At 38.7% G+C, this 24,914-nt stretch overlaps 1 protein-coding gene across 9 annotated transcripts in view; it reads left to right on the plus strand.

Moving 5' to 3' along the window:
• Positions 1-24,417, plus strand: part of inpp4b (inositol polyphosphate-4-phosphatase type II B) — an 805,146-nt gene extending 780,729 nt beyond the window's left edge. For 8 of the 9 annotated variants that reach the window (XM_063046596.1, XM_063046599.1, XM_063046597.1 and 5 more), the window contains 2 exons: positions 6,474-6,628; positions 20,408-22,659. In XM_063046596.1, coding sequence (XP_062902666.1) covers positions 6,474-6,628; positions 20,408-20,576 — 324 coding nt within the window. In that variant the 3' untranslated portion in view covers positions 20,577-22,659. Of the gene's footprint in view, positions 1-6,473; positions 6,629-20,407; positions 22,660-22,740 lie in introns of those variants that run through there. The other variant, XM_063046598.1, reaches the window with a different exon arrangement.
• The last annotated feature ends 497 nt before the right edge of the window (positions 24,418-24,914 follow it).

Here is a 24,914-nt window from a genome sequence, read left to right on the forward strand (position 1 = left end):
CAGGTGTGGTCTCACCAAGGCCTTGTACAACTGCAGTAGTACCTCCCTGCTCCTGTACTCGAATCCTCTCGCTATAAATGCCAGCATACCATTCGCCTTTTTCACCGCCTGCTGTACCTGCATGCCCACTTCCAATGACTGGTGTATAACGACACCCAGGTCTCGTTGCACCTCCCCTTTTCCTAATCGGCCACCATTCAGATAATAATCTGTTTTCCTATTTTTGCCACCAAAGTGGATAACTTCACATTTATCCACATTAAATTGCATCTGCCATGAATTTGCCCACTCTTAGCATCCTCCTCACAGCTAACACTGCCACCCAGCTTCGTGTCATCCGCAAACTTGAAGATGCTGCATTTAATTCCCTCATCCAAGTCATTAATATATATTGTAAACAACTGGGGTCCCAGCACTGAGCCTTGCGGTACCCCACTAGTCACCGCCTGCCATTCTGAAAAGGTCCCGTTTATTCCCACTCTTTGCTTCCTGTCTGCTAACCAATTCTCCACCCACACCAATACCTTACCCCCAATACCGTGTGCTTTAAGTTTGCACACTAATCTCCTGTGTGGGACCTTGTCAAAAGCCTTTTGAAGATCCAAATATACCACATCCACTGGTTCTCCCCTATCCACTCTACTAGTTACATCCTCAAAAAATTCTATGAGATTCGTCAGACATGATTTTCCTTTCACAAATCCATGCTGACTTTGTCCGATCATTTCACCGCTTTCCAAATGTGCTGTTATCACATCCTTGATAACTGACTCCAGCAGTTTCCCCACCACCGACGTTAGGCTAACCGGTCTATAATTCCCCGGTTTCTCTCTCCCTCCTTTTTTAAAAAGTGGAGTTACATTAGCCACCCTCCAATCCTCAGGAACTAGTCCAGAATCTAACGAGTTTTGAAAAATTATCACTAATGCATCCACTATTTCTTGGGCTACTTCCTTAAGCACTCTAGGATGCAGACCATCTGGCCCTGGGGATTTATCTGCCTTTAATTCCTTCAATTTACCTAACTCCACTTCCCTACTAACATGTATTTCTCTCAGTTCCTCCATCTCACTGGACCCTCTGTCCGCTACTATTTCTGGAAGATTATTTATGTTCTCCTTAGTGAAGACAGAACCTTGTAAGTTTTCCCTGGACTCTTTAAATCTTATTTTTATCTTTCCTGGAGGTAGGTGACCAGAACTGCCCACAATACTCCAAACTAGGCGTCACCTAATGTCTTATATAACTTCAACATAACATCCCATCTCTTGTACTCAGTACACCAATTTATGAAGGCCAATGTCTCAAAAGCTCTCTTTCCGTCCCTATCTACCCATGATACCACTTTCAAGGATCCCTTTGTTCTACTGTACTCCTTAGTGCTTAACCATTCACGTATAGGTCCTAACCTGGTTTGTCCTCCCAACTGCTCACACTTGTTTGCATGAGGGAGAAATGAAAAGAAAGAAAATCTGGAGAAAGATGAAGTTTGCCATATGATTCCTTTCGCATGATGTGATTACAAGGCTCTGAGCATTCTATCCCTTATTGAACTTCATGATTATGATCCCATAACCAAATACATATATTAAAGTTGCATGTTTGTTGTATCCTACAAAGACTATCAATTTTCTCACTACCATTGCAAATCACTTGAATATGTCACTACAGTAGATGACCGTTTTAGCTGATGGTAACTGCAAATTACCATTCCTCAAATACTCAACCTGTCTGAGTGCATTTTTCACTGACTAAGTGCAGTTCACCTAAGTCTACTCTGCTGTTCTAATGCCATGCCTTCTACTCTGTATCGTCTTTCTGCAATGGTATGAGCACGATTAGTTCAGCTGTGCTCTCTTTACTGACTCTCTGCACCATGTTTCTTCGCAGTTACTGTGATAAGAAATACCAAAGCTGTAAACTTCCAAAATGAATAATTTATCTTCATTGACAAAGTTCATCAATCTTGGTTTCCTTAGTGAGTTGTATATTATCCTTTAGTTGTCAAAACACAGAATAAAACTGTTCAAGGTTTTGGTCTGCTGATTTCCTAGAATTATACATCAGGTGTCTTCTTCTTAAAACGGTTGTAGATTTAAAGTTTAGATAAGTCCACGCGGTGCCAGAGTATGCTCTACAGTGGAAGCATTTCCCAAGTATGAATTGACTAACTTACTGTAAGTGAGGAATAGTTTTCAACTGTTTGAATATTTTGCAGCTTCAGTGTTAAAACATTATCCTAAGGTACACCCTGAGGTCCAAAGATGAATCCCTGAATTCTGTCTGATGGCTCTTTTCAGAACTTTTTTATTATATATATATATAGGAAAAATAACATGAGTACATCGAAGTAACAACACTTACAATGCCTCAAAAAAAATCATCATCAAAAAAAAACCCATCAAGACCTCATCTGATGCACATCAAAGTGACTCTTTTCTGTTCTGTTGCAAAAAAAAAACTTTCCCAATGCCATGCTAAGTATTAATTTACAGGCCAGATAGCTGTGAGAGTCAGTAGGCTTATCTGGTCTATTCCTCTTCTCACCCTGTCTCTTGCAAAAACGCCATCCCCTTCTCGCAATTCCTCCGTCTCCGCCGCATCTGCTCTCAGGATGAGGCTTTTCATTCTAGGACGAGGGAGATGTCTTCCTTTTTTAAAGAAAGGGGCTTCCCTTCCTCCACTATCAACTCTGCTCTTAAACGCATCTCCCCCATTTCACGTACATCTGCTCTCACTCCATCCTCCCGCCACCCCACTAGGAATAGGGTTCCCCTGGTCCTCACCTACCACCCCACCAGCCTCCGGGTCCAACATATTATTCTCCGTAACTTCCGCCACCTCCAACGGGATCCCACCACTAAGCACATCTTTCCCTCCCCCCCCCTGCATTCCGCAGGGATCGCTCCCTACACAACTCCTTTGTCCATTTCCCCCCCCATCCCTCCCCACTGATCTCCCTCCTGGCACTTACCCGTGTAAGCAGAGCCAGTGCTACACATGCCCTTCCACTTCCTCCCTTACCACCATTCAGGGCCCCAAACAGTCCTTCCAGGTGAGGCAACATTTCACCTGTGAGTCGACTGGGGTGATATACTGCGTCCGGTGCTCCCGATGTGGCCTTTTATATATTGGCGAGACCCGATGCAGACTGGGAGACCGCTTTGCTGAACATCTACGCTCTGTCCGCCAGAGAAAGCAGGATCTCCCCGTGGCCACACATTTTAATTCCACATCCCATTCCCATTCTGACATGTCTATCCACGGCCTCCTCTACTGTCAAGATGAAGCCACACTCAGGTTGGAGGAACAACACCTTATATTCCGTCTGGGTAGCCTCCAACCTGATGGCATGAACATCGACTTCTCTAACTTCCGCTAAGGCCCCACCTCCCCCTCGTACCCCATCTGTTACTTATTTTATGCACACATTCTTTCTCGCACTCTCCTTTTTCTCCCTCTGTCCCTCTGAATGTACCTCTTGCCCATCCTCTGGGTCCCCCCCCCTTGTCTTTCTTCCCAGACCTCCTGTCCCATGATCCTCTCGTATCCCCTTTTGCCTATCACCTGTCCAGCTCTTGGCTCCATCCCTCCCCCTCCTGTCTTCTCCTATCATTTTGGATCTCCCCCTCCCCCTCCAACTTTCAAATCCCTTACTCACTCTTCCTTCAGTTAGTCCTGACGAAGGGTCTCGGCCTGAATCGTCGACTGCACCTCTTCCTACAGATGCTGCCTGGCCTGCTGCGTTCACCAGCAACTTTGATGTGTGTTGCTTGAATTTCCAGCATCAGCAGAATTCCTGTTGTTTACTAAAATGTCATGTCTGTATTGACATTCAGTTGTCTGCAAGGCTTTTGTGAGCCTACATGGTGACTGAATGCCTTTTAGAGGCATCAGTAGAGTTCAGTGACATCTGGTAGTGATTGAAAGAACAGTATCTATTAATTTATCGATACTTGTTAAACCAGTTTGTAGTAATCTCATTTAGTCTCACCAAACTGTAACATGTTGCCATAAAGGTTTTAGCATTCTTTGTTGATGGTTTTGCAACAGTCCGCATTTTGGTATGATCTAATTTCTGTGATTTTTTTTGTTTACCATACACATCTTTTACAATACTATAGATTTTAATGATCTTCAAGTATGGCTGTGTGCTCTCTATGGGTATTTCCAATTTACAGCAAGGTCCACCTTTCTCCAGTTTGTTGTGGACTTTTTCTTTGATTTAAGAATTTATATTAATCTGCATTGAAATCTGCTGGTTTCTTCCTCTCTTGTGCAGATATTTTCAGCTAAAATCAAAATGGGGTAGATACTGGAAATCTAAGATCAAACCTAAAATTTAAAAAGAAATAAACTGAAATGACAATAATCGGCAGCAGCTGTGGAGGGAGAAAGCAAATTAATATTTTGATACAATTACTTTTCATCAGCAATGTAATTTCAGTTCTGATGGATGGCCATGGACTTGAAACATTGATTCAGATGCTGCCTGACAATGCTAACTGTTTCCTTCATTTTCTCTCTCTAAAGCTAGAGATTGATGATCGTTCAGTGGAACTGGAGGAAGTTAGTAATAAAACAGGTCTTAAGGTGAAGAGGAAAAGGGGATGTGAGGAGAGAACAGAAGGGATCTGGTGGATGACAGCAATAGTTAAGTGACAAAAAAAATGCCAGAGCCAATAGAAATGCTTGGAGAATAGGCATTGTTACACATAGTATGAAATTAACAACGGTGTGAGAATTAGAGCTAGGGTGAAGTTAACAGCAGGGGAGGCAGGGGGATAAGTTTGGAATCTGGAAACGTGAGCTGGGAAGCCTGGAACTGTTGCTTGTTGCTATGCTGTTATATTCATCTAAGTATAGTTTGAAGTCTCCTGTGAATCTCTGACAGACTTTGCAGCGGAGCCCTTCCTCTTCCCACTGCCTTAGTTCACTTGTAAATCATCATTTCCCGTGGCTTAGTTCACTTGTGAATCATCACGTGAACTCCCACCTAGCTACCATTCTGATGTGTTTTCATGGACTGCGTGAACCCTGTGATGATGCACCTTCAGTGGGGATCCATCCTTAGGGTAATTGTTCTGAACCACTTGCATAAAGACCTGTGCCAAATTAAAGATGTGAATTTGAACAGTCAAGATGAAAATGTTTCGTATGAATATTTCACTCACTGTTGATTATCAAATAAAAGTGAGTGGGAAATTGTATGCCTTGTGATATTTCTGAAATGCTATTAACAGGTAGCCAAGATGCTTTGTCTCCATATCTCTGTCAGCTAAGGAAAGGGAGACCACTGATGTCCACCCATATCCTCTCTGGAGCTGTCGACTGGGAGGTGGTGTGGAATGCACTTTGGGGAGGGGAGGAATAAACCCGCAAGAAGAGTACTGTTGTTCACTGAAGGTGTGGATGGAGACATTTGTTGAGGATGAGGGAGTAAGGCATAAGACTGAAGGTGAGAGTCAATAGGGAACAGAGAGAGATGGACGAGTAGCTGGTTGAGAACTGATGTGCTGGAGAAGGCTTGAAGAGAGAAAGTCAGGATGGACACAACAGAATATGGATGAATATACCCTATTACTCAACTTCTTTATCCTTTAAACTGCTTTTGGCATTGAATTCATGACCATGTATCCTGAACTACTTGCTTCTTTGTTATTCCTGCTGCTTTCATCTGTCCTCTCAGTCTATGCTCACACCCAATCCCTGCTTGTTGCAAATTCAAAGTATGGACTATATTTTCACAAGTTTGGAACTTTTCCATATGGGCTTAAATGCAGAATTAGTCAATTGTTTGTGATTGTCAGATAATTCTAAGGAGCAACGCATATAGTGTCCCAATTTTAATGACATCTAGGAGGATATTGTGAAATAAATCTGACCCACAATAGATTGTGGCTATGAAATTATACTCATCTCTTTATGCTGAACATCTAAGTTAAAATTCTCTGCTCAGTGAAACATTAGTACGGTTTATTGTTCCATTCAACTAAAAGAAGAGGTTCAGGCAAATACATTAAACATAGCTTTAAAGAATGCTAAAATGTAATCTCTATGTCCATCTATGTATTAAAGTTATTTTCCAACTCTTTGTGAAATTGTGTAGAGAATCAGTACAGAAACAAACCATTGGGGTCTACTGTTCTGCTCTGGTGTTCACGATAACTACAATCCTCTACCCATCCTGATTTATGTAGACCTAACTGCCTTTTCTTCCACTCCTTCCTCATGTATTTATCTAAGCATTCCTAAATGTAACCATACTCGTTCTCTCAGTGAAGAAGATCTTCTGGAATTCTTTATTGAATTTATTAGTGACTCTCTTATACTTAAGGTCCTTTCTTTGGACTCCACTAGCAAATAAAAAATCTTAACTTATTAATTCAAACGTTAAAATACAATTTCAAGGAGACTGTGAAGACTTTCAAGAAACAATTCCAGTAATTCAAGTCATTTTGAATCCTGGTTAGATTTGCCGAAGGCTCAGTGGAATACGTTTTACAAGCTGTAAAAGTGCCAAAGACAGGACGTCCATGTCAGTAACGTTGGAGCAATGTGTCATTCTGCAAGAAGAACATAGCCTACATCCAGACTATTTTGTCCGAGCACTGGACTGTATGAGAAGGTAGGTCTTTCTCAAGTACTTCTGAAATAGTATTTATTGACTATCAGGGTAATTTCAGAGATTTTCAGTAAATTAAATAAATTTGTTACCCATGACTAGAATAATGAAAATACATCAAAAGAAGAAGAAAGACATGGCATGCTATTGGTGGTTAAAAAAAACCCTTTAAAATGATAGACTTTTAAAATGCTGAAATGTCAGAGTGGACATAATTCATGCACAATGTGGGTGTAATTTGCCTAAGTTATATGTACATGTTCAGCCGGATTCAAACTGCCTGCTAATTTAGTAATAGCTCATACCCATTAGAAATGTCTAGAGTGGGTAGATCATGGGGATCTGGTACCAGTGCCAACAAACTGGATTTGCAATCATTCATCATGGTATGCAAAACACACAGCAAGCTGGCTTTTTAACAGTGGAAGATCACTCTCTCACTCTACCATGTGCAGTGTTTAAAGGTATCATCCGTTACTGTAGAGGAAAAGTTTTAAGTTGGCATTCAATACATAAAGGATTAACGTTATATGTTGGGTCACAGCTAATATGTACAGAATATTCTGTTCCTGTCACGAATGTAATGTAGCTAAAAGATATAAAAGGAACTGCTTGACGTATAACCGATGGAGAGAGAGTCCCACTGTTAGCAGAGCTGCACCCCGTGATCTCACGAATAAAGGTCTTCTCTCTACTTTGAAATCTGTCTCAGTCGATTAATTTAATTTAATTCAATTAATTTAATTCCCTGGCAGTTACTAAATGAAAACATAGAGCTCTGGTCATACAGATTTTCTGAACTTTGATTGTTGTATAATGCTGATGCTTGAGAAGCCTTCAGGAAGTGCTGTGGCTGAAGGTATAAGCTCCTCATACATGGGGGCTTTTTTGGCAAATTTTCCATCTATTCAATGTCATGGGGAAGGTCTACAAGGAGGGTGTCCCTGCTTGAAGACTGAGAAGGGGAATGGTGAGAAGGGCTGACTATTATTGGTTCTGTTCTAATGCTTGAGGGGATGATGCTTCTTCATAGAGGTTCTTAACAAGTCAGACCTGCAGTCACAGAACAAGACATGAATGCCTCAAGGTGGCAAAGAAGGCTGTTGTCACTCTGAAACTCTGTTTTTCTTGCCACTCTTCTGGGTGAAATATGGGAATTTAGTTATATGTATCAGTTTACATTGTACCTCTGCTAGGGAACTATCAAAAATTCGGCATTCAAACTGAGCCAAATTAGTTATCGTCGCCTTGGCTGGAAAGCACTTGACAGATCAAGCACAACAATTTTCAAAATCCCGGGATTCCTGATGATACAGGGGCCATTGACTGTGTGCACGCAAAAATGTGCAGGAAGTGCAATGGATTTTATTTCATGTGCACATAGTGTTTGTAACCACGGCCAAAAGATAATGAAGGTGAATGCCCCATACCTGAAGGAAGCAGTATCTCATTTAGCATGCAGTAATATGTTGCAGCCATTATTTTTAAGTTGCAGCTTGAAACTAACAGTATCTATTTGTGAACGAGTATCTATAAAGGTTACTTCATCCATCCCTTGACCCAAGGTCTGTGCTACATCCATGTGAAGCGTTTCGACTGCAAACATCAACTGTCCACTTCCTTCCACAGATGCTTCCTGACTCACTGAGTTCCTCCAGCATTTTGCTTGCTGCTCACTTAGAACAACTCTGTCACCACATGCTGTTTGTGTTATTGCTTTATCACATACCTCCCAATTTGAATAAACAGGCCTACAGGATGTGATCTCGCTGTCTTCCCATTGTTTGTTTGATTTGATTATTCACTAGGTCAGATTTTGCTGTGCAGCTCAGAAATCTCAGGGCTGCAAGGCAAGGTTTTAAAAATATTGAGAAAGATGTTAGTTGAAGTATAAACTAGTTGTGGTGCACTGAGGGAAACATACTACCTGAGGCCATAGTGAACAACAAGGGCAAACTATCAGTATATAACTTCAGGATGAGGAAATAAACAAAGCAGAGATACAGAGTGAGGGTAAATATAAGTAATCTCAAATTCAAATTGGACACAGAAAAAATGGTTTGGGGGAGAAAATAAAGAGATAGGAAGGAAAAGGTAAGAATTTACCATTTTAAAAATCTCCTCAAATCCCCTGAAAGAAAATCTGCTGAGCTAATGGTCATTAGCAATTATGTGAAAAAGGGAATTATTCTTTTAAACTACTAGATACCCTTCAGCTGCAAGTTGATTAGAAAAATAATGACAGCTACTTCATAAGACAGCTACTTTCATGAAGCCTATACTGGAGCAGTGTAAACTCTACATAAATTATTCTTCACCTTATTAATGAGTTATGAATTTGTTAGAATTTCCAGTTAAGTTCCTTGATCATTTTACTAAAAACACTAAATATTGACTTTTCTTCTAGAGAAGTCAATATTTCCTTTGAGCCTACTTGGCTCTGGTAAATGCAATCCAAGGTTTCAACTGAAGAACTTATTTTCATCCATTGTATTTTCCAACTAGATAAATGTTATTTTATTTTTTGCAGAGGTGAGCTAAAATAGTTCCAGCTTTGTTCTTGTGTCCAGTACTGATACATATTTTAACTCCTTACTTATTTGTGGAATATATCACACTAAAAAACTAATCCAATTTCCTATTATTGATATCTCAATCATGCTTTCAGGCATCTGTATTTCTGGATCTTTCTGTTTTGCCATTTTGCTGAGAATTAACCAATTCTAGCCAAATTTTCATCATTTGGTCTTCATTCTTAAATGTACTAGTTCCTATTCCACAGGACTATTTGGATAGATTGGGTGTGTTTGTGAAATTCTTTGAACCTAGGGACTGGCAGGATCAAATTGATTGTCAGGATTAAAATGATTCTGAATTACACCCTTGCTGATTTTACCTTTCAATTATATATATATTTTTCAAAACACTTATTACTTAATAAACTTATATAAACTCTTCTGAGTGTTGTAATCACACATTCTGTTTTAACTTTAAAGTACTTTTACATGCTAATATTTACAAGGTATAATTAAGCCTCTAATTAACTGCAGTCAATAGTGCTTATTGGAAGCCTCAGAACATCAGACATTTTTAAAAAATATTGTCTTAAACTGAACCACTTCAAACTATTCATCAATTACCTTTTCTACCACCATAAGTTTAGAAAATGTGATATTTGCTTTGAAAGGAACTGTTCAGTTTTATTAATGGCTCCTCATATACTAAAGCAACCCAGCTCCACATATAATGTGCATGGACTAAGCAACATGAGTGACAATTATTTGCTAGATAGCTATACTGAGGCCATGAGTCAAAGGCAGAGAAGTGAAGTTGAGGTACACTATCTAATTTGATTGCAACCTGCTTGGACTTTTCTTCTTCCATTTCTCATACACCATTTCTGTTAATCTTTGTATATACCACATATTGTTTCAAGAATAAAGCTAACAAAGGTCTGGAATAGGGTTTCAACCTATCCAATTCTCATTATGGTAGAAATGTATTTAATCATGAGAGATGGAGTGGCAAGTTACCGGAATCATTATAAAGAAGTTGTAAATTTTCAAAAAGGTTTAGATTTGATCATTAATTAAAATACCAGAAATAACCTTTTGTGATGTGTCTTAATGCACCTGCTTTCCAGTCCACAGTGGTTTCGAAAGTAACTGGTTTCATTTCTTCGAAGGAACTGTGGTATTACCGAAGTAATGCCATTTCCCGTAAATATTTGCAGAATGCAGCAGAACTGGTTTGGATTGTGATCAGAATTACGCAGTGAAACAACATCGTTTTGATTTTAATTCTAACACTATGCCAGTGCATCATTCGATTGTGATACTTGAACAAAGCCAAATATTTTTCTTAATGTCAAGGAACTCACTGAATTTTAGTAAATTTGTCATTCACTTTAGTGATTTTAATTTTAGCATTAAAATCTATTTTAATGTACTTTCAGTTTTTAAAATCAAGGTGAATTATAGCTTCATATAGGATTACCATGAATGGGATTGATTTTGATCATATGTAGCTATGCCAGTCATTTCTCTTGTATCAATATTATTTGTAGTTGGTTTCATATATGGCCCACTGTTGGCTGAACAAATGCAGTCTCCAACAATGTGTATTCTATTTACAAATCAAAAGAAACCAGCAATTGTGCCAAGTAAAGAACTTGCATATGGGACTGCTACTGCATTCGCTTAGTTGTCATATTTATTATTGTGTTTGCGCATAATTGATTTACAGCTTATTAAAGCACAGGCATGTCCACTTTGTGACACATTTGCATACCACTATATGCTAAAAATTTATTTTGTTGCAACTTCCTCATCACAATTGTATGCTCCCTTAAGTTAAATGAGTGCTATTAAATTTGTAGCCCATATATATCAGCAATTTTTGCATTCTGGTGTTGTGTTACAGGAATTGAATGAAATAGGTATTATTCTATTGCCACTCACTCTGTGCACAGTGTAGTATTGAGATGTCAAAGTCAATGGAACTGAATTTTGGAATAATTTTCAGCCAGTATTTACATAGTGAGCTTAGGTCATGCGACTGAGAAAAAATTTGATTTCAGATACATTATTTTTCCATTCATTAGCCTTTTATGGAATTACACATTTAGTATGTTGAGTAATTGAGGATGAGAATTTTATGTATATAGATTTATGTAATCACTAATGAGCTTTTGTGGAATTGGATGTTGAACAAAATGGATGAAATGGATTGTCATTCAATATTTCCTGTCTTCCACTCAGTGAAACCAAAATTAATCCTACATAAACCTGAGACTTTTTCTCAAGGTGGGAATGGCTAATACAAGGGGCATAATTTTAAGGTGATTGGAGGAAAATATGGGGGGGAGATGTCAGAGGTATGTTTTTTATACAGGGAGTGGTGGTGCATGGAAAGCGTTGCTAAGGGCTGTGGTAGAGACAGATACATTAGGAGCATTTAAGAAACTCTTAGATAGGCACATAGATGATTAAAAAAATAGGGGCTATGTAGGGGGCAAGGGTTTTAGAGTAGGTTAAAAGTTCGGCACAACATTGTAGACTGAAGGGCCTATAGTGTGCTGTAATGTTCTGTGTTTGTATTTAGATAACTACATCTTTGAGGTAAGGGTATAGTTAGAATTTGGAGGAGGAAAGACTAACATCCTGAAGGTGTATAGAAATGCAAGGGCTATTGGAAGGTTAAATGAAGGTTATTAGAAAGTTAAGCCAATGGAAGACGTAGAAGAATAAAATTAAATGAAATGGAGAATATTGCGTAATTAGAAATGTGAGCAGTGTACAATGTGGAATAGGGCTAGAGACCGAGAATAGCAGTCTGGTTACCTGTAAACACAGCAGGAGCAAGGAAAGAGCATCACACTAGAAACGATGAACAAGGACTAACTTGGTCCTGGAGCAACAGGCAGTCAGCTCTGCCAAATACGGGAATCACAGGCAAGGAAGGGAGTGGGCAAGATGAACTCACTGTACAAAAATACCCCGATGTCTGAATGTACTGTCTGTACTTTAAGAAAGATTCACCTTCCCCTCACTGTTTCTCATTTGTATGCTTTTACCTTCCTCTTTGAACATATTAACTTTCCTTTTCATTTCAACTAACTTATAACGTTCTACTTATACAATGATTCCTCTACCCCAAAGCAACTTCCTCTACAATCCCAACCGAAGGAGTTCCCTGACAGGTTTTGTTCCCTTTACATTTTGCAAAAGGTCAGATTGGAATAATTGAAACTGTATGAGTCCCACTGCACAATTAAACCTATCCCAATAGTACTGAATAGATAATTAATTAACTTTAGAATTCAGCCAATACTGGTTTGTTAATTTCTATTCATGTTTTTGTGGCCAGGCATTCACTGGCCTCTTTTCCTTATTGTTAGTTGTCCTTGAAAAGTGATCACAGGCTTCTTCTGAAACCATTCTGTAGTCTCTTTAATAAAAGTTCTCGGGCACTGCTCACGGTGATATACTTCTCGGTCAGGCTTTGAGCTATTGACCTGATTTTGTATCACGGTATTTATGTGATGGTTCAGTTGAGTTTCTGATTGATGTTGACCCCTAGAATATTTATTGGGGAACTCAATTTTGATAAAGAGTTGAGCTGGTTAGACACTGCCATGCTGGAGATGGTCATTGTCTGGTATTTAGAGGCATAATTATTACTCGCCACATCAGCCTATACCTGAATGCAACATGCTGGCCAGGACTGCTGCTATATTTGCAGAGAAATTGCAAATGGAATTGAACTTTGTGAATTATCAGCACCACATACCCATTTCTGAAATTATGATGCATAGCAGTGCATTGATGAAACAGTTGAAGCTGATTATTATTACTTGTTTACTGCTTTTGTAATGATACGTGCCTTGTGCTGTGTGTGACTGTTGGTACTGTGTTTTGCACCTTCAACCCAGAGGAATGTTGTTTGCTTTATTCATGGGTATCTATGTATTTCTGAATGACAATTAATTTTGAACAATTAAACTCTACCCTTCTGGTGATTGACAGATTGGCTGCAAATCAGCTTGATTTGAATTGCATTGTTTGTTGTAAACTTGGAAACCTTCCTGATTGTAGGGAAGGAGCAGTGTTGAAAGATTGCAGCATGCTGTTTTGCAGATGGACTTGGGAGTGCTTGTTCATGAATTGTAAAAAGTTGGCTTGCAGGTACAACAGGTTATTAAGAAGGCAAATGGAATGTTGGCCTTCATTGCTAGAGGGATTGAATTCAAGAGCAGGGAGGCCATGCTACAACTATACAGGGTACTGGTGAGGCCGCACCTGGGGTACTAGTGAGGCCACACCTGGAGTACTGTGTGCAGTTCTGGTCTCCATAGTTGAGGAAGGAGATACTGGCTTTGGAGGCATGCAGAGGAGGTTCACCAGGTTGATTCCAGAGATGAAGGGGTTAACCTATGAGGACAGATTGAGTCGCCTGGGACTATACTCTCTGGAATTCAGAAGAATGAGAGGGGATCTTATAGAGACGTACTAAGTTTTGAAAGGGATAGATAAGATAGAAGTAGGAAAGTTGTTTCCATTGGTAGGTGAGACTAAAACTGGGGGACATTGCCTCAAGATTCAAGGGAGAAGATTTAGGACGGAGGTGAGGAGAAACTGTTTCTCCCAGAGAGTGGTGAATCTGTGGAATTCTCTGCCCAGGGAAGCAGTTGAGGCTTTTACAGTAAAAATATTTAAGATACAGTTAGATAGATTTTTACATAGTAGGGGAATTAAGGGTTATGGGGGAAATGTTTCGGCTGCTCATGGTCCCCAGCATATACTGGATGCCATATTGGAGCAGCTACATAGATCTGCTTTCATTTGATCCTATTTAGCACAATTATATTGCCACACAGCAGAATGCACAATGCACTCTGTGTGAAGCCTAAAGTAAAATCAAAGTAGCATTAAATGACACAAACTTGTTTGGTGTAAAATTGAAGTTGTTAACATCTTACTTGGGTAATAGAGATGCCTTTGGGACTCAGTGCTCACGATGCTTACAGAATTACTACTGTGAATCATGTTGGACAACATAACGGTGAGCAAGTTAGCGGTAGCCATGGCTGGTCCCTCAGAATTACATAGAGCAGGATATCAATCAGCAAGTACTATTCATTTGATTCCAACACTGCCAATCATGAACTAAATACCACAATTATAGTTGCCTTCCTTCACATGACAGCATTTTTGTATAATTATAGGATTTCACTCACCTGCTGTGCAAAGGTCAACAGTAGCCAAGTCATTTATTGTTCACCACATGATGTACTGATGTGTCTCTTGACATAGCACTTTGTCAAGACTACCAAAGTGTTACATAAAATAATTTTTGCTTTGCTCATCTAGATTTGGGGCGTAAAGAAACCACACCTCTTTATTGCGTCTATTGATTGTAAATTGAACTGAAGCACAGTGCATTCAGTTTTTGGAATAGTTTCTTTCAGTAGTAGCAACCCTGAAGTAATAATTATATTTATTGCTAAAACGCAAGATTCACAAACCAATGTACACATACAAAACACATCTTTCCCTTTTAAAGAAAAGAAACATTGAACTGATAGGTGAGCATATTTACATTGAGAATTTATACATTCATATTATTCAACTACATTTATTACCATAGCTTCATGCTTATGTACTCTGTGACCTTGGCAGTGAAGGTGTATCTGTCTCCTCCTACTCGAATGATGCTGATGCTTATGAGTAATTTTCCTAGAAACTGTTTGTTTGCCACAATCTTTGTGTTACTATGACTTAATTTCACGCTGATTTGCTTCCTTGGGGTATTCTTATAGCTTGTGTGACTGCACCTATTTCAATTACACATACTTGACAGATCCACATTTTTTTCTGTGGATTTATTTGGAGGAAAACATTCCTTGCTAATAATCTGGAAGAAGTCGGATACAAAACCAGCAATTAATTTTTTTTTGGACACGTACGTTATTTGAATTTTGTTGAAGGTGACGTCGTCTTAAACAAGCTTTATAACTGTTGATGACTGTTGTCCAAGGGGCTACCTGGCTTAACCAAGCCAAACTCCATGTGGGTTGCCATTCGCATACTCGTCTTTTCAAACCAGACAAATTTCACATGGGTTCCTCTGTGAAATGCCGTCCCAAACTGGGCTTCCCAATTTCGAAGCTTTCATTTGTGTTTTCACATTCCCAGCTGTCTCATCACTGTGACCGATGACGCATTTCTCATCCTGATATAGTGCTGCCATTGAAGTTGAGTGCCTTTTAGATAGAATTCCTTGGTTAGTTTTTAAACTTCAAAGTATGTTTACTGTATACAGCCTTGAGATTCATCACCTTACAAAGAAACTCAATAGACCACATTTTTTTAAAAAGTCCATCAAAATCCCAATGTGCAGAAAAAGACAAACCACGCAAACAATGAAAGTAAGCAAATAATATTCAGAACTGAAGTTCACAAAAGTAAGTCCACAGCCACAAGGCCAGTCATCACTGCACCCTTAGTTGCAAGCAACAGTCTCAGTTCAGCACAGAGACAAGTAAACCTCACAGAGAAGTGAGCTGAACCGGCTAGTCCTTTGCCTCCACCCGAAAGCCTTGGCCTTTTCAACCCGGCCTGGCACTTAAATCAGCCAAACCTCTGGTTCTCCCTTGCTCTTGGACCCAAGCTCTGCCTCTCTTGCCTAGGCCCTGCCACCTTGTTTCAGCCCATACCCAACCATTCCAATTCGGCCTAGTGCTTAAATCAATCAAACCTTGTTTTTTTTTTTGCTTCGTGTCTGGGCCGAGCTGCTTTAATTTGGCCCATGCACACCACACCACAACCATCCTGCCCCTTCAAGACTTCAGTTCACAGCTCAAAAGTGCCAGGTTGTTCAGGCCGTTCAACAGCTCAGCTCCGAAAGGCAAGTGACAGGCTATTGTTTGCAGTGATGTTATCCAGTAAAACCTGTGATTAATACAGTAATCGTTTGTTTTGTTTGCAACTCGCAAGTCATTGCTGTGCTCCACCAGCACCATCTTAAAACTGAAGTGTCTTTTCTAAAGCTTTGGTCCTCCTTTCTTTCAAATTTCCAATGAACGATAAGAAAACACAGCCATTCATTGTGTTGTCTTTGGAAATCCCTCCTTTAACCCTTGTAAACTGTGTCCCAACAGCCATAATGTTTTAAATATCCGTTTATCAGTATCTAGTGCAGCACTCTCTGCAACCTCTCAGATTTCTGCACTGTAATCCACACTACCTGCTGTATTTGCCATTGGAACACTTCGCACTTTTTCCATACTGTGCAACATTTCTACTGTCACATCTATTACTTCATCAGTGTGATGGCATTTCTGTTGAACCTTGTATACACATACCTTCCAGTTAATTCCTTGTTGCCCTTTACCTGACCAGCTCCCTCTTAGTTCCATGTGACTGTCCCAGACTGGGGTATAGTATGTGATTCTGGTGGGAAAAGAGACCCGTCTACAGTATTTGGCCCATCTTTCCTTTCATACTGTGTGTGCTGCATAAACAAAACCTGCATACTCCTGGTCTTCTCATCCAATGCTGTTGGCTTCCGGGTGCAATCCAGCAGAGTAAAAGGGAATTGGGATTCCCTAATAATTATGATAGTGGCACACTCCACTCTCCTGTTGCTCTCAGCACTTCTCTCAAGTACATCAACCATAAAACATTGTTTGTGGTCATCAGGACTGTACTAAAATTGCAGCTCTAGATGTTTCATCAGTGTTCTCATTGAATAATGTTATGTTTTGTAACTTCGAAACATTAAACTAATTCAGAGGAAGATCCTGAAGTCCAAAATCTGGGTCTAACTTCACATTCACACTAAGCGAGGCATGCACATATCACATGGCAGTCTGATGACATATGGAATTCATGCAATTATACATATAGCTTGCAATGAATTATTTAAACGGGCAAGAGATCTTAATCAACCAATATATATACAAGATTACTCAAATGTCAAATATACAACAAACAACTAACTTCGCTTCACCTTCACTGCCAGTTTCTCTTATGGCACCACCTCCAGTCTCAGTACCATTTTAGTTTGCCTAGTCTCCTATCTCTTTATTTCCCATTTATATTTATGGCATCCTCTGGGTTTGCTATACATGCTGGCTACATTTCCCAATAAATTGCTGTTTGAATCTTGTGCAAGCTGTCCTCCTTTAAAGCCACAGACAGTTCTGAATGGACTATATTCCCACAATCAATACTAGGTCTACCGTATTTGCCATCCTCTAAACTGGGGGTTTCCTGCTATTTCCTAATGCACGATGTATCTAATAGATGTTAGAGTGAAGTTCTTAATCTGGACAGAATACTGCACCTGGTCTTGAATTGCTAAATTCCTAAAAATATGTCAATGCCTCTAAAATTGCTTTAAGTGCTGAACATTTGTAGACTGTAGTGCATCCGAAAGAGTGTGCAGGATGGGTATTGTGGTTTTATTTGTGAGCCTGGCGGGGCCCCAAGCTAGTTGTGGGGGGTGGGGATGGCTATGATGACCGATGACCATAGGCGCAAATCGCCAGGTGCTCTGGTCAGGGTGGGTAAGTGCAGGTAAAGAGATGAGATCTGTTTCTTGGTTTGAGATGGAGAAAGATCAAAGACTGCTAGAGAATTATGTTAGAGAGGCAGTAATAGGGGACAAAGAAATGCCAGATGAACAAGTATTTTGCATCAGTCTTCACTGTGGAAGACATTGACAGTATTCCAGAAATTCGAGAGTTTCAGGGGCAGAAGTGAGTGCAATTGCTATTACTAAGGAGAAGGTGCTTAGAAAGCCGAAAGGTCTTAAGGAAGATGGACTACATCTCAGCGTTCTGAAAGAGGTAGCTGAAGAGATTGTGGAGGCACTAATAATCATTTTTCAAGAATCACTGGATTCTGGAATGCTTTCTGAGGACTGGCCAATGTCACTCCACTCTTTAAGAAGAGAAGGAGGCAGAAGAAAGGAAAATTATGGACCAACTAGCCTGTGTTCAGTGGTTGGGAAAATGCTGGAGTCCATTATTAAGGATGAGGTTTTTGGGGTGCATGGAGGTGCATGATAAAATAGGCCAAAGTCAGCATGGTTTTCTGTTGGAGTTCTTTGAGGAAATAACAGGCAAGATAGACAAAGGAGAACCAGTGGATGCTGTTTACTTGGATTTTCAGAAGACCTTAGACAAGCTGCCACAAGTGAGGATGTTTAACAAGAGCCCATGGTATTACAGGAAAGATATTAGCATGGATAAGACTATTAGCCTGTTGCCAGGAGGCAAAGAATGAGAATAAAGAGGGCCTTTTCTGGTTGGCTACCAGAGACAAGTGTTTTTAGCTGTGTTTTCTTTGCATAGCAGACAAGACTTAATTTCTACCTCACCCCCCAAACCCTCTATCACCACACACATGTATCTCCTTTCCCCTCACAATTCCCTGGAAAATAAATACGTTTCCTTTGAATTGTAATTAGTTTAAACATTTCTAACAAAGAAATTTTGCTCATGTATATGTGTTCATTTTATACTGTCTATGCGTAAATCTAGCAGAACACTAGATTATGCCATCCTGGCTTTTCATTTCATTGCATGATCATGGTTCTTAATCTACTTAGTCTTAGTCACTGAGAATATGTTTTGTGGAAACATTGTTCCTATTTCATCCCTCCTGGTTCTCTTGACTCCTGCATGGTTTTGAATGTAGTTCACTACCCTTGTCAGTTTCTGCTGTTGATTTCATCCGTCTATTGCAGGTTCCTAACCTGGGGTTCATGGAGTCCTCGGTTAATGGTTGGGGTCCATGGCATAAGAAAGGTTGGGAACTCCTGGTCTATTGGAGCCACCCCTCTTTAGTGCTGCTTCTGCCTTAGTAGAGTAGCCAGCACATTCCCATTTGAGCCTTTATCTGAAGTCCCATACTAGCATTTCACAAGTGTTGCAGAATTACATCTTTGCTTCCCCTTTATATAATGCCCCATGTGCTGTTGCCCTTTGGAATATAATCAGTTCAGTAAATGTGCCTCTAACCCTCCGCTCTAACTCTTGATAATTGCAAATTGCCTTTAACATTAGAACTAACTTTGTGTTCAACTACTAGCCAAGTTTTCAGTGAGCTAGCCCTTTCTTAGCAACAGAATTAAAGTTATTGGCTGGTTCAGTCCATCTAGTTTCCTATAAGTTCAATAATGTGCAATGTCCGTAGACCCTGATGGACTCTGCCTTGTAGGATCTCAGAATGTATAGGACAATTTCTTTTCAGTAGGTATCTCCAGAAGAGATTCAAATACCCCTTTGTCTTCCCTTTCTCAATCTCTGCAGTTTGTGGCACATGTGCTCAACGTCTGGTCCATATTTTGTTCTCCTTTTTGCTTTCGGTGCAAAGCTTTAAACAAGCATATCTTCAGAATTCCAAAGTAAAGATGAAAGATTTAAATAAAAAAGCTCCAGTCCATTATCAGCTTGTATGAATCTTCACTGAAAAACATTTAAACCAATGTGTGTGTGTGTGTGTGTGCGTGTTGAGCACAATACAGGCTGACTACCTGCTGTACCCCATAATGCCGTACTACTGAATGCAAAATTAGCTGAGTCAGACTTGTCTGGAGATTCATTCTTGGTTAGTGGCATGAAATGCACTGAGAGCAGCACACAAAATACTGGAGGAACTCAGTGGATCAGGAATAGAAATAGACAGTCAACATTTATGGATCTAAAATGAAGGGTCTCAACCCAAGCTGTCAACAGTCTCTCCATAGATGCTGCCTGACCAGTTAAGTTCCTCCAGAGACTTGTGCATTGTTCCAGGTTCCACCATCTGCAGTCTCTCTGAATCTCCATTAAATGCACTATGTATGATAGCTGCATGTTCCACTTATTTTAATTGTCTTCAGTGGGCATAAGCTCCATAAACCCTTCGTGCATTTATGGATTCAGCCAGTGAATGCTCAGCACATTTAGCCACTTCTGACCAGGTACTGGTTGCTGGGCAAATGACCTCATCCCAGTAGGAGTTAGGAGCAGGTGCACGAGTAATGATTTTTATTTGACCCAAAACATGTATTCATGTTTTTGTCATGTTTCCCATTCTCAGTTTACTCTGTTTTCCTTCCTGCTCTTCTTGATCTTCTCAAGCGTTTGTTTTCTTTCCCCCTTCTGCTTAGCATGTGGTTCCTGTAACAAAATTAATGACCGTATCAAACTAACCTGAACAATCTTGAAGTAACATTTGTTTTCTTTTCACTTTTTGCTATGCGTTACTGGCCTTCCTCACTGACTAACAGCAGTTATGGCAAGGAAACAATGAATGACACGGATGATCCTGAGACAGACTGTGATAACAGACCAACTTCAAGTCACTTCTACCCTGTTGCTTTGTTGCTTGTCAGTTCACACTTGTTGGTGGTGTGGCTGATTTTGAGTCTCGCTTTACTCTTGGCCAAATATCAATAATGCACTTGTTTACCACATCATTTTGTAACTAACACTTGACAATGTATTCATGTAGCTCTATATAACATGCTTTGTAAAAGAACTAACTTGTTTGTAAGTCTAAAACAATTGTACGCCATGTTTGGAAGATTGTTCTGAGTTACTTAATTTATTTCACTGTCTTTACAGTAATGATTTCAATGCTTATTTTGTAGCAATTTGTTTCTTCCAGATTAAGTTATGCATTGTGTAAGATTTATTTTCAAGTGTTTTACATAAAATCCTGATCTGTTATGTTAGACGGGTGAATACTGTAATTGTAAAAGGTATTTCTTTTCTTAGAATAGAGAAAAAAATGATGAAACACATGTAAATGTATAAAATCATGCTATATTTTTGGTCAGAAATCTGTCAAGGGCAGTCCTAAATTTAAAAAAATGTAGCTAATTGAAAATGATATGTGTTTATAGGTTTAGAAAAAAGAATCAGAATTGGATTTCACAGGTACTTTGAATAAATTAACAAATAATTTACATGCAATGCCCACAAAATGCTGGAGGAACTCAGCAGGCAGGCAGCATCCATGGGAAAAAAAAGTACGGTCAACGTTTCCGCAGGACCCAGCCCAAAAAGTTGACTGTACTTTTTTTCCATAGATGCTGCCTGGCCTGCTGAGTTCCTCCAGCATTTTGTGTGTTTTGCTTGGATTTCCAGCATCTGCAGATTTTATCTTGTTTATGAAATAATTTACATATTTGATATAAAGTGAAAGAGAAGACTATCTGTTTTGTTTAATTAATTGCTAAAAAAAAAGTCCAATTTCCGGTAAAAGTCAGTGAACTTGGCCGATACTTTGTACATTTAATGGCCTCTATTCTTGCTAAGATGGCTGTAGTCATTGTAACCGTGGAAGCAGTGTGGAAACCATAGCATGTGTCAAGTACACAGAAGCAGCTGGGATATTTTAAACTCCTGAACCTTATTTCCAAATTGTTCTCTTACCTGAAGCCAACGTTAGTAACAAGATTGTCAGTGGGAAAGATGGGCATCTTGTTTCAGGGGATTACATTGGAGTCCCTAAATAGATGAGTACTGGAGGAGTCTGAGACAGCCACATCACATTAATGAGAGGACAGGTCCAGGCAGCGAAGCCAGAAGATGTTTACGTGATGTTACGCAATGTGAATACTTACAGAACCTAAATCCTCTCCATCATATTGATGAGCTTTCCATCTGTGGCAGGTGCTACCAGAACCCCAAGTTAAAATGACATCAATAATTGTTAAAGAATCAGCCGCAGGTGCATATTGAGAGATTCACTTGATTGAAAAGTGGCATCATTGTGTGTGTATCAGTATAATTTTGTAATGCAGCCTACATTAAACAAAATGCTTAAATGTACATCCTAATTTGTCATTGTATCAGATGACAGAGAGCTATTCAGAACATCTAGATTTCATACAATATTTAAGCATCTATCCTGTCCATACGCAGCGTACCTGCTTTACCGTACATACAGTCAGGAGACAAACCAAAATGGTCTTAGATCCCATACACTCAGGGTAGTGAGTTCATGAAAACAACAGTGAAATACTTCAACTTCTGAAAATATAAACAATAATTCTAGGCTAAACAACATAGTAAGACTGAAAGGTTAAATGCAGGCACATACAGTATTGTTAAATTTGGTATTTCTTTCCTTCAATTTGGCTAAATATCATTCACGGGTATATCATTCACAGTTTTCATGATCCACTGCAGAGCACATGGCTACACAATTGTTCCCAGCTGCCCCTAACATATCCAAATGGGGAATAAGGCAAAGTTTATGCCATTGATTTGTTATACAAGAATATTTAATCAGGAACATGCAGTTCAGATTATTGATCATTTGAATTCTGAAGTAAAGCAGCTGTGACTGTTTTGATTTTTGCAATGTTTTTGCTGCAAAATTAAATAATGTATATATTTAACACTAACCTTAATACTTCAGTGAACAGTTGGTTATTTTTGGCCTGCCCTATGGATTGACGTGTGTAAGATGTATCATCACCTGTGTTAAATAAGTGTAGATGATTATGCAGTTATTTTTTCTTATTGAAAATGTTACAGCAAAAGTTTAATAAATGAAACTATTTGTTTCCTTTTCTTTTGTGGTATTATGTTTTTCTTTCCTTTTCACCAGAGAAGGATGTCGGATAGAAAATGCGCAGAAGAATATAAAATGCAGGAAGTATGCATTCAACGCAATTCAGCTGATGGCATTCCCAAAATATTACAGGCCACCAGATGGGACATATGGAAAAGCAGACACTTAAGCAATTTTGTTTGTAAACATATAGTTTACAAAAAAATCATGTGTTTATTAGCTTCATGTAGACAAAGTGAGTAATTTATCTTTTTTTTTGACTGAGTGATTTATCTGCCGTCCATTTATGTTACTCATATTTGGAATCATATTTATGTTTAAACAAATGGAAATTGTACATAGCCCTTGGCAATCATTTTGTTTGAAGGACCTTGCCATTTTTTTTCCTTGTTAATGTTGTACAAAGAACACTAGTATATTGTGCTATTTGCAGATCTTTTCAAAAAGCAATACCCCTGTTTAATAATATATTAAATGGTTGTTCTTTGAATTGATATATTTGGAACTGGGTGCTCTTGTTACAACAAATTATTGTCCACAGTCATGTTTCTATTTCTCAGGATTGCCATTGAGAAATAAGTTTTTTAAAATGTTTTGTAACACAAGCAAATGCATACTGCTAGATGTTTGAAATTATTCAACAATGTACCCAATTCAAGTGCAAGATTGGGAATATGTGACTTGAAGAATTACTGTATTACTGCTGGTGTTTGTGCCAAAACATCTTCCTGTTCGCTAAACAGTATATCATGTTCTTAAAAGGAATAGGTATAAAATGGACACGTGGCTCTTATAATGTGTGTAAGATTAAACATAGCCATCAAACTGACACTTACATATTAACATCAGAAATACATTCACTAACCAAGAAACTATTTAAATACATTAAAAACTATTTCAACATTTTAAATTTACATATCCCTTTTATATAACAGCTGTAAAACATGCAGAAAATCTGCATTATTATAAGCCAAATTCTGTGGAGTAGAAATAGGCAACTCTACAATCACAGAAGACACAGATTAAACAAGGGGTATTTTAATGTTTTCAAATAACCTTACATGTATTAGCTTTCTTGAGGTCCTCAAACATTTTAAATCAATTGATATTTATGCTGCTAATACAGCATTGTAATTAAAGAACCAAGCAGATGTGGGTTGTGATACTTAAAGAAGCTATCTGTAAGTATCCAGGAAGAAGAGCAAAATCTTTAGGAAAATAATGAAAATTAGTGCCTCTGGAAAAATAAAGTTGGAGCTGGTGAGAAGTTATCATTCTCTATCCAACTGTTGTATAACCTATTTATTGCAATCAATAATACAATGTTGATTCAAAAAGATGTTATTTTTGTGCATGACAAGGTGATCTTGTAAAACTGGTGTGTTTCTGTTCTGTTGATCACTGCAGTAAAAGCAACTGCAAAAAGCAGGATTTGGCGAATTTAATTGTTTGTCCAAATAAACCTAATTCTCTTTATAGATCATTTTTAAGAGCAATCTGTTGGATTTGGAGGGTAACAAAATAGTTTAGTACAGAAGTAATATCCCAGAAATTGGGCTGCCACCTAAGGATTTAAACAGTTGAGATTAAGGCATACAAAATTAACACACCCATTTTCACTACAGTAGAATGTTAGAATGTAGGCTCTTGGGTACATTGTTTCCAATAAATTGTTTTTTACACTGAAGATAGATACAATATCTCTATTTCCTTAGTGATTATGTTAAGTTTTATAACACTCTGTTGGGAGCATTTACCTTTGCTACACATTTAAGTGCCTGTTTTTATATCTTAGGAGTTTACTCATATTTTCTATTTCCTCGCTATCATTTTCTTAGTAATCTTTTCTGATTTTAAACCCCTATTAATTGATTAATTGATCTTATAAACATACTCTTGATCAAGTACTGTTGTTAACGTAAATACTGTTGTTAATGTTGGCCAAAGTTATAACATTTTCTAAAAGAGTTTTCATGTCATGTAATCATTGACAATTATGAACATCTTTAAAGTAGTTACCTTTTTTAATCTACCCTTGCATCTCATAACTTAGATTGCCAATTTACCCAGTTTGATCTCCCCTGTCAATATGATGATTATAGCTTCCAGTTAAATGCAGCACCATGTCAATTATGCTATTTTATATTCTGTCCAAAAATTATAGCTAAAAATTCCCACATTGTTTTCTATTGCTTGTCATTTCATGATTC

Source organism: Mobula hypostoma, chromosome 4 (genome assembly GCF_963921235.1).
Source record: "Mobula hypostoma chromosome 4, sMobHyp1.1, whole genome shotgun sequence".
Taxonomy (NCBI): Eukaryota; Metazoa; Chordata; class Chondrichthyes; order Myliobatiformes; family Myliobatidae; genus Mobula; species Mobula hypostoma.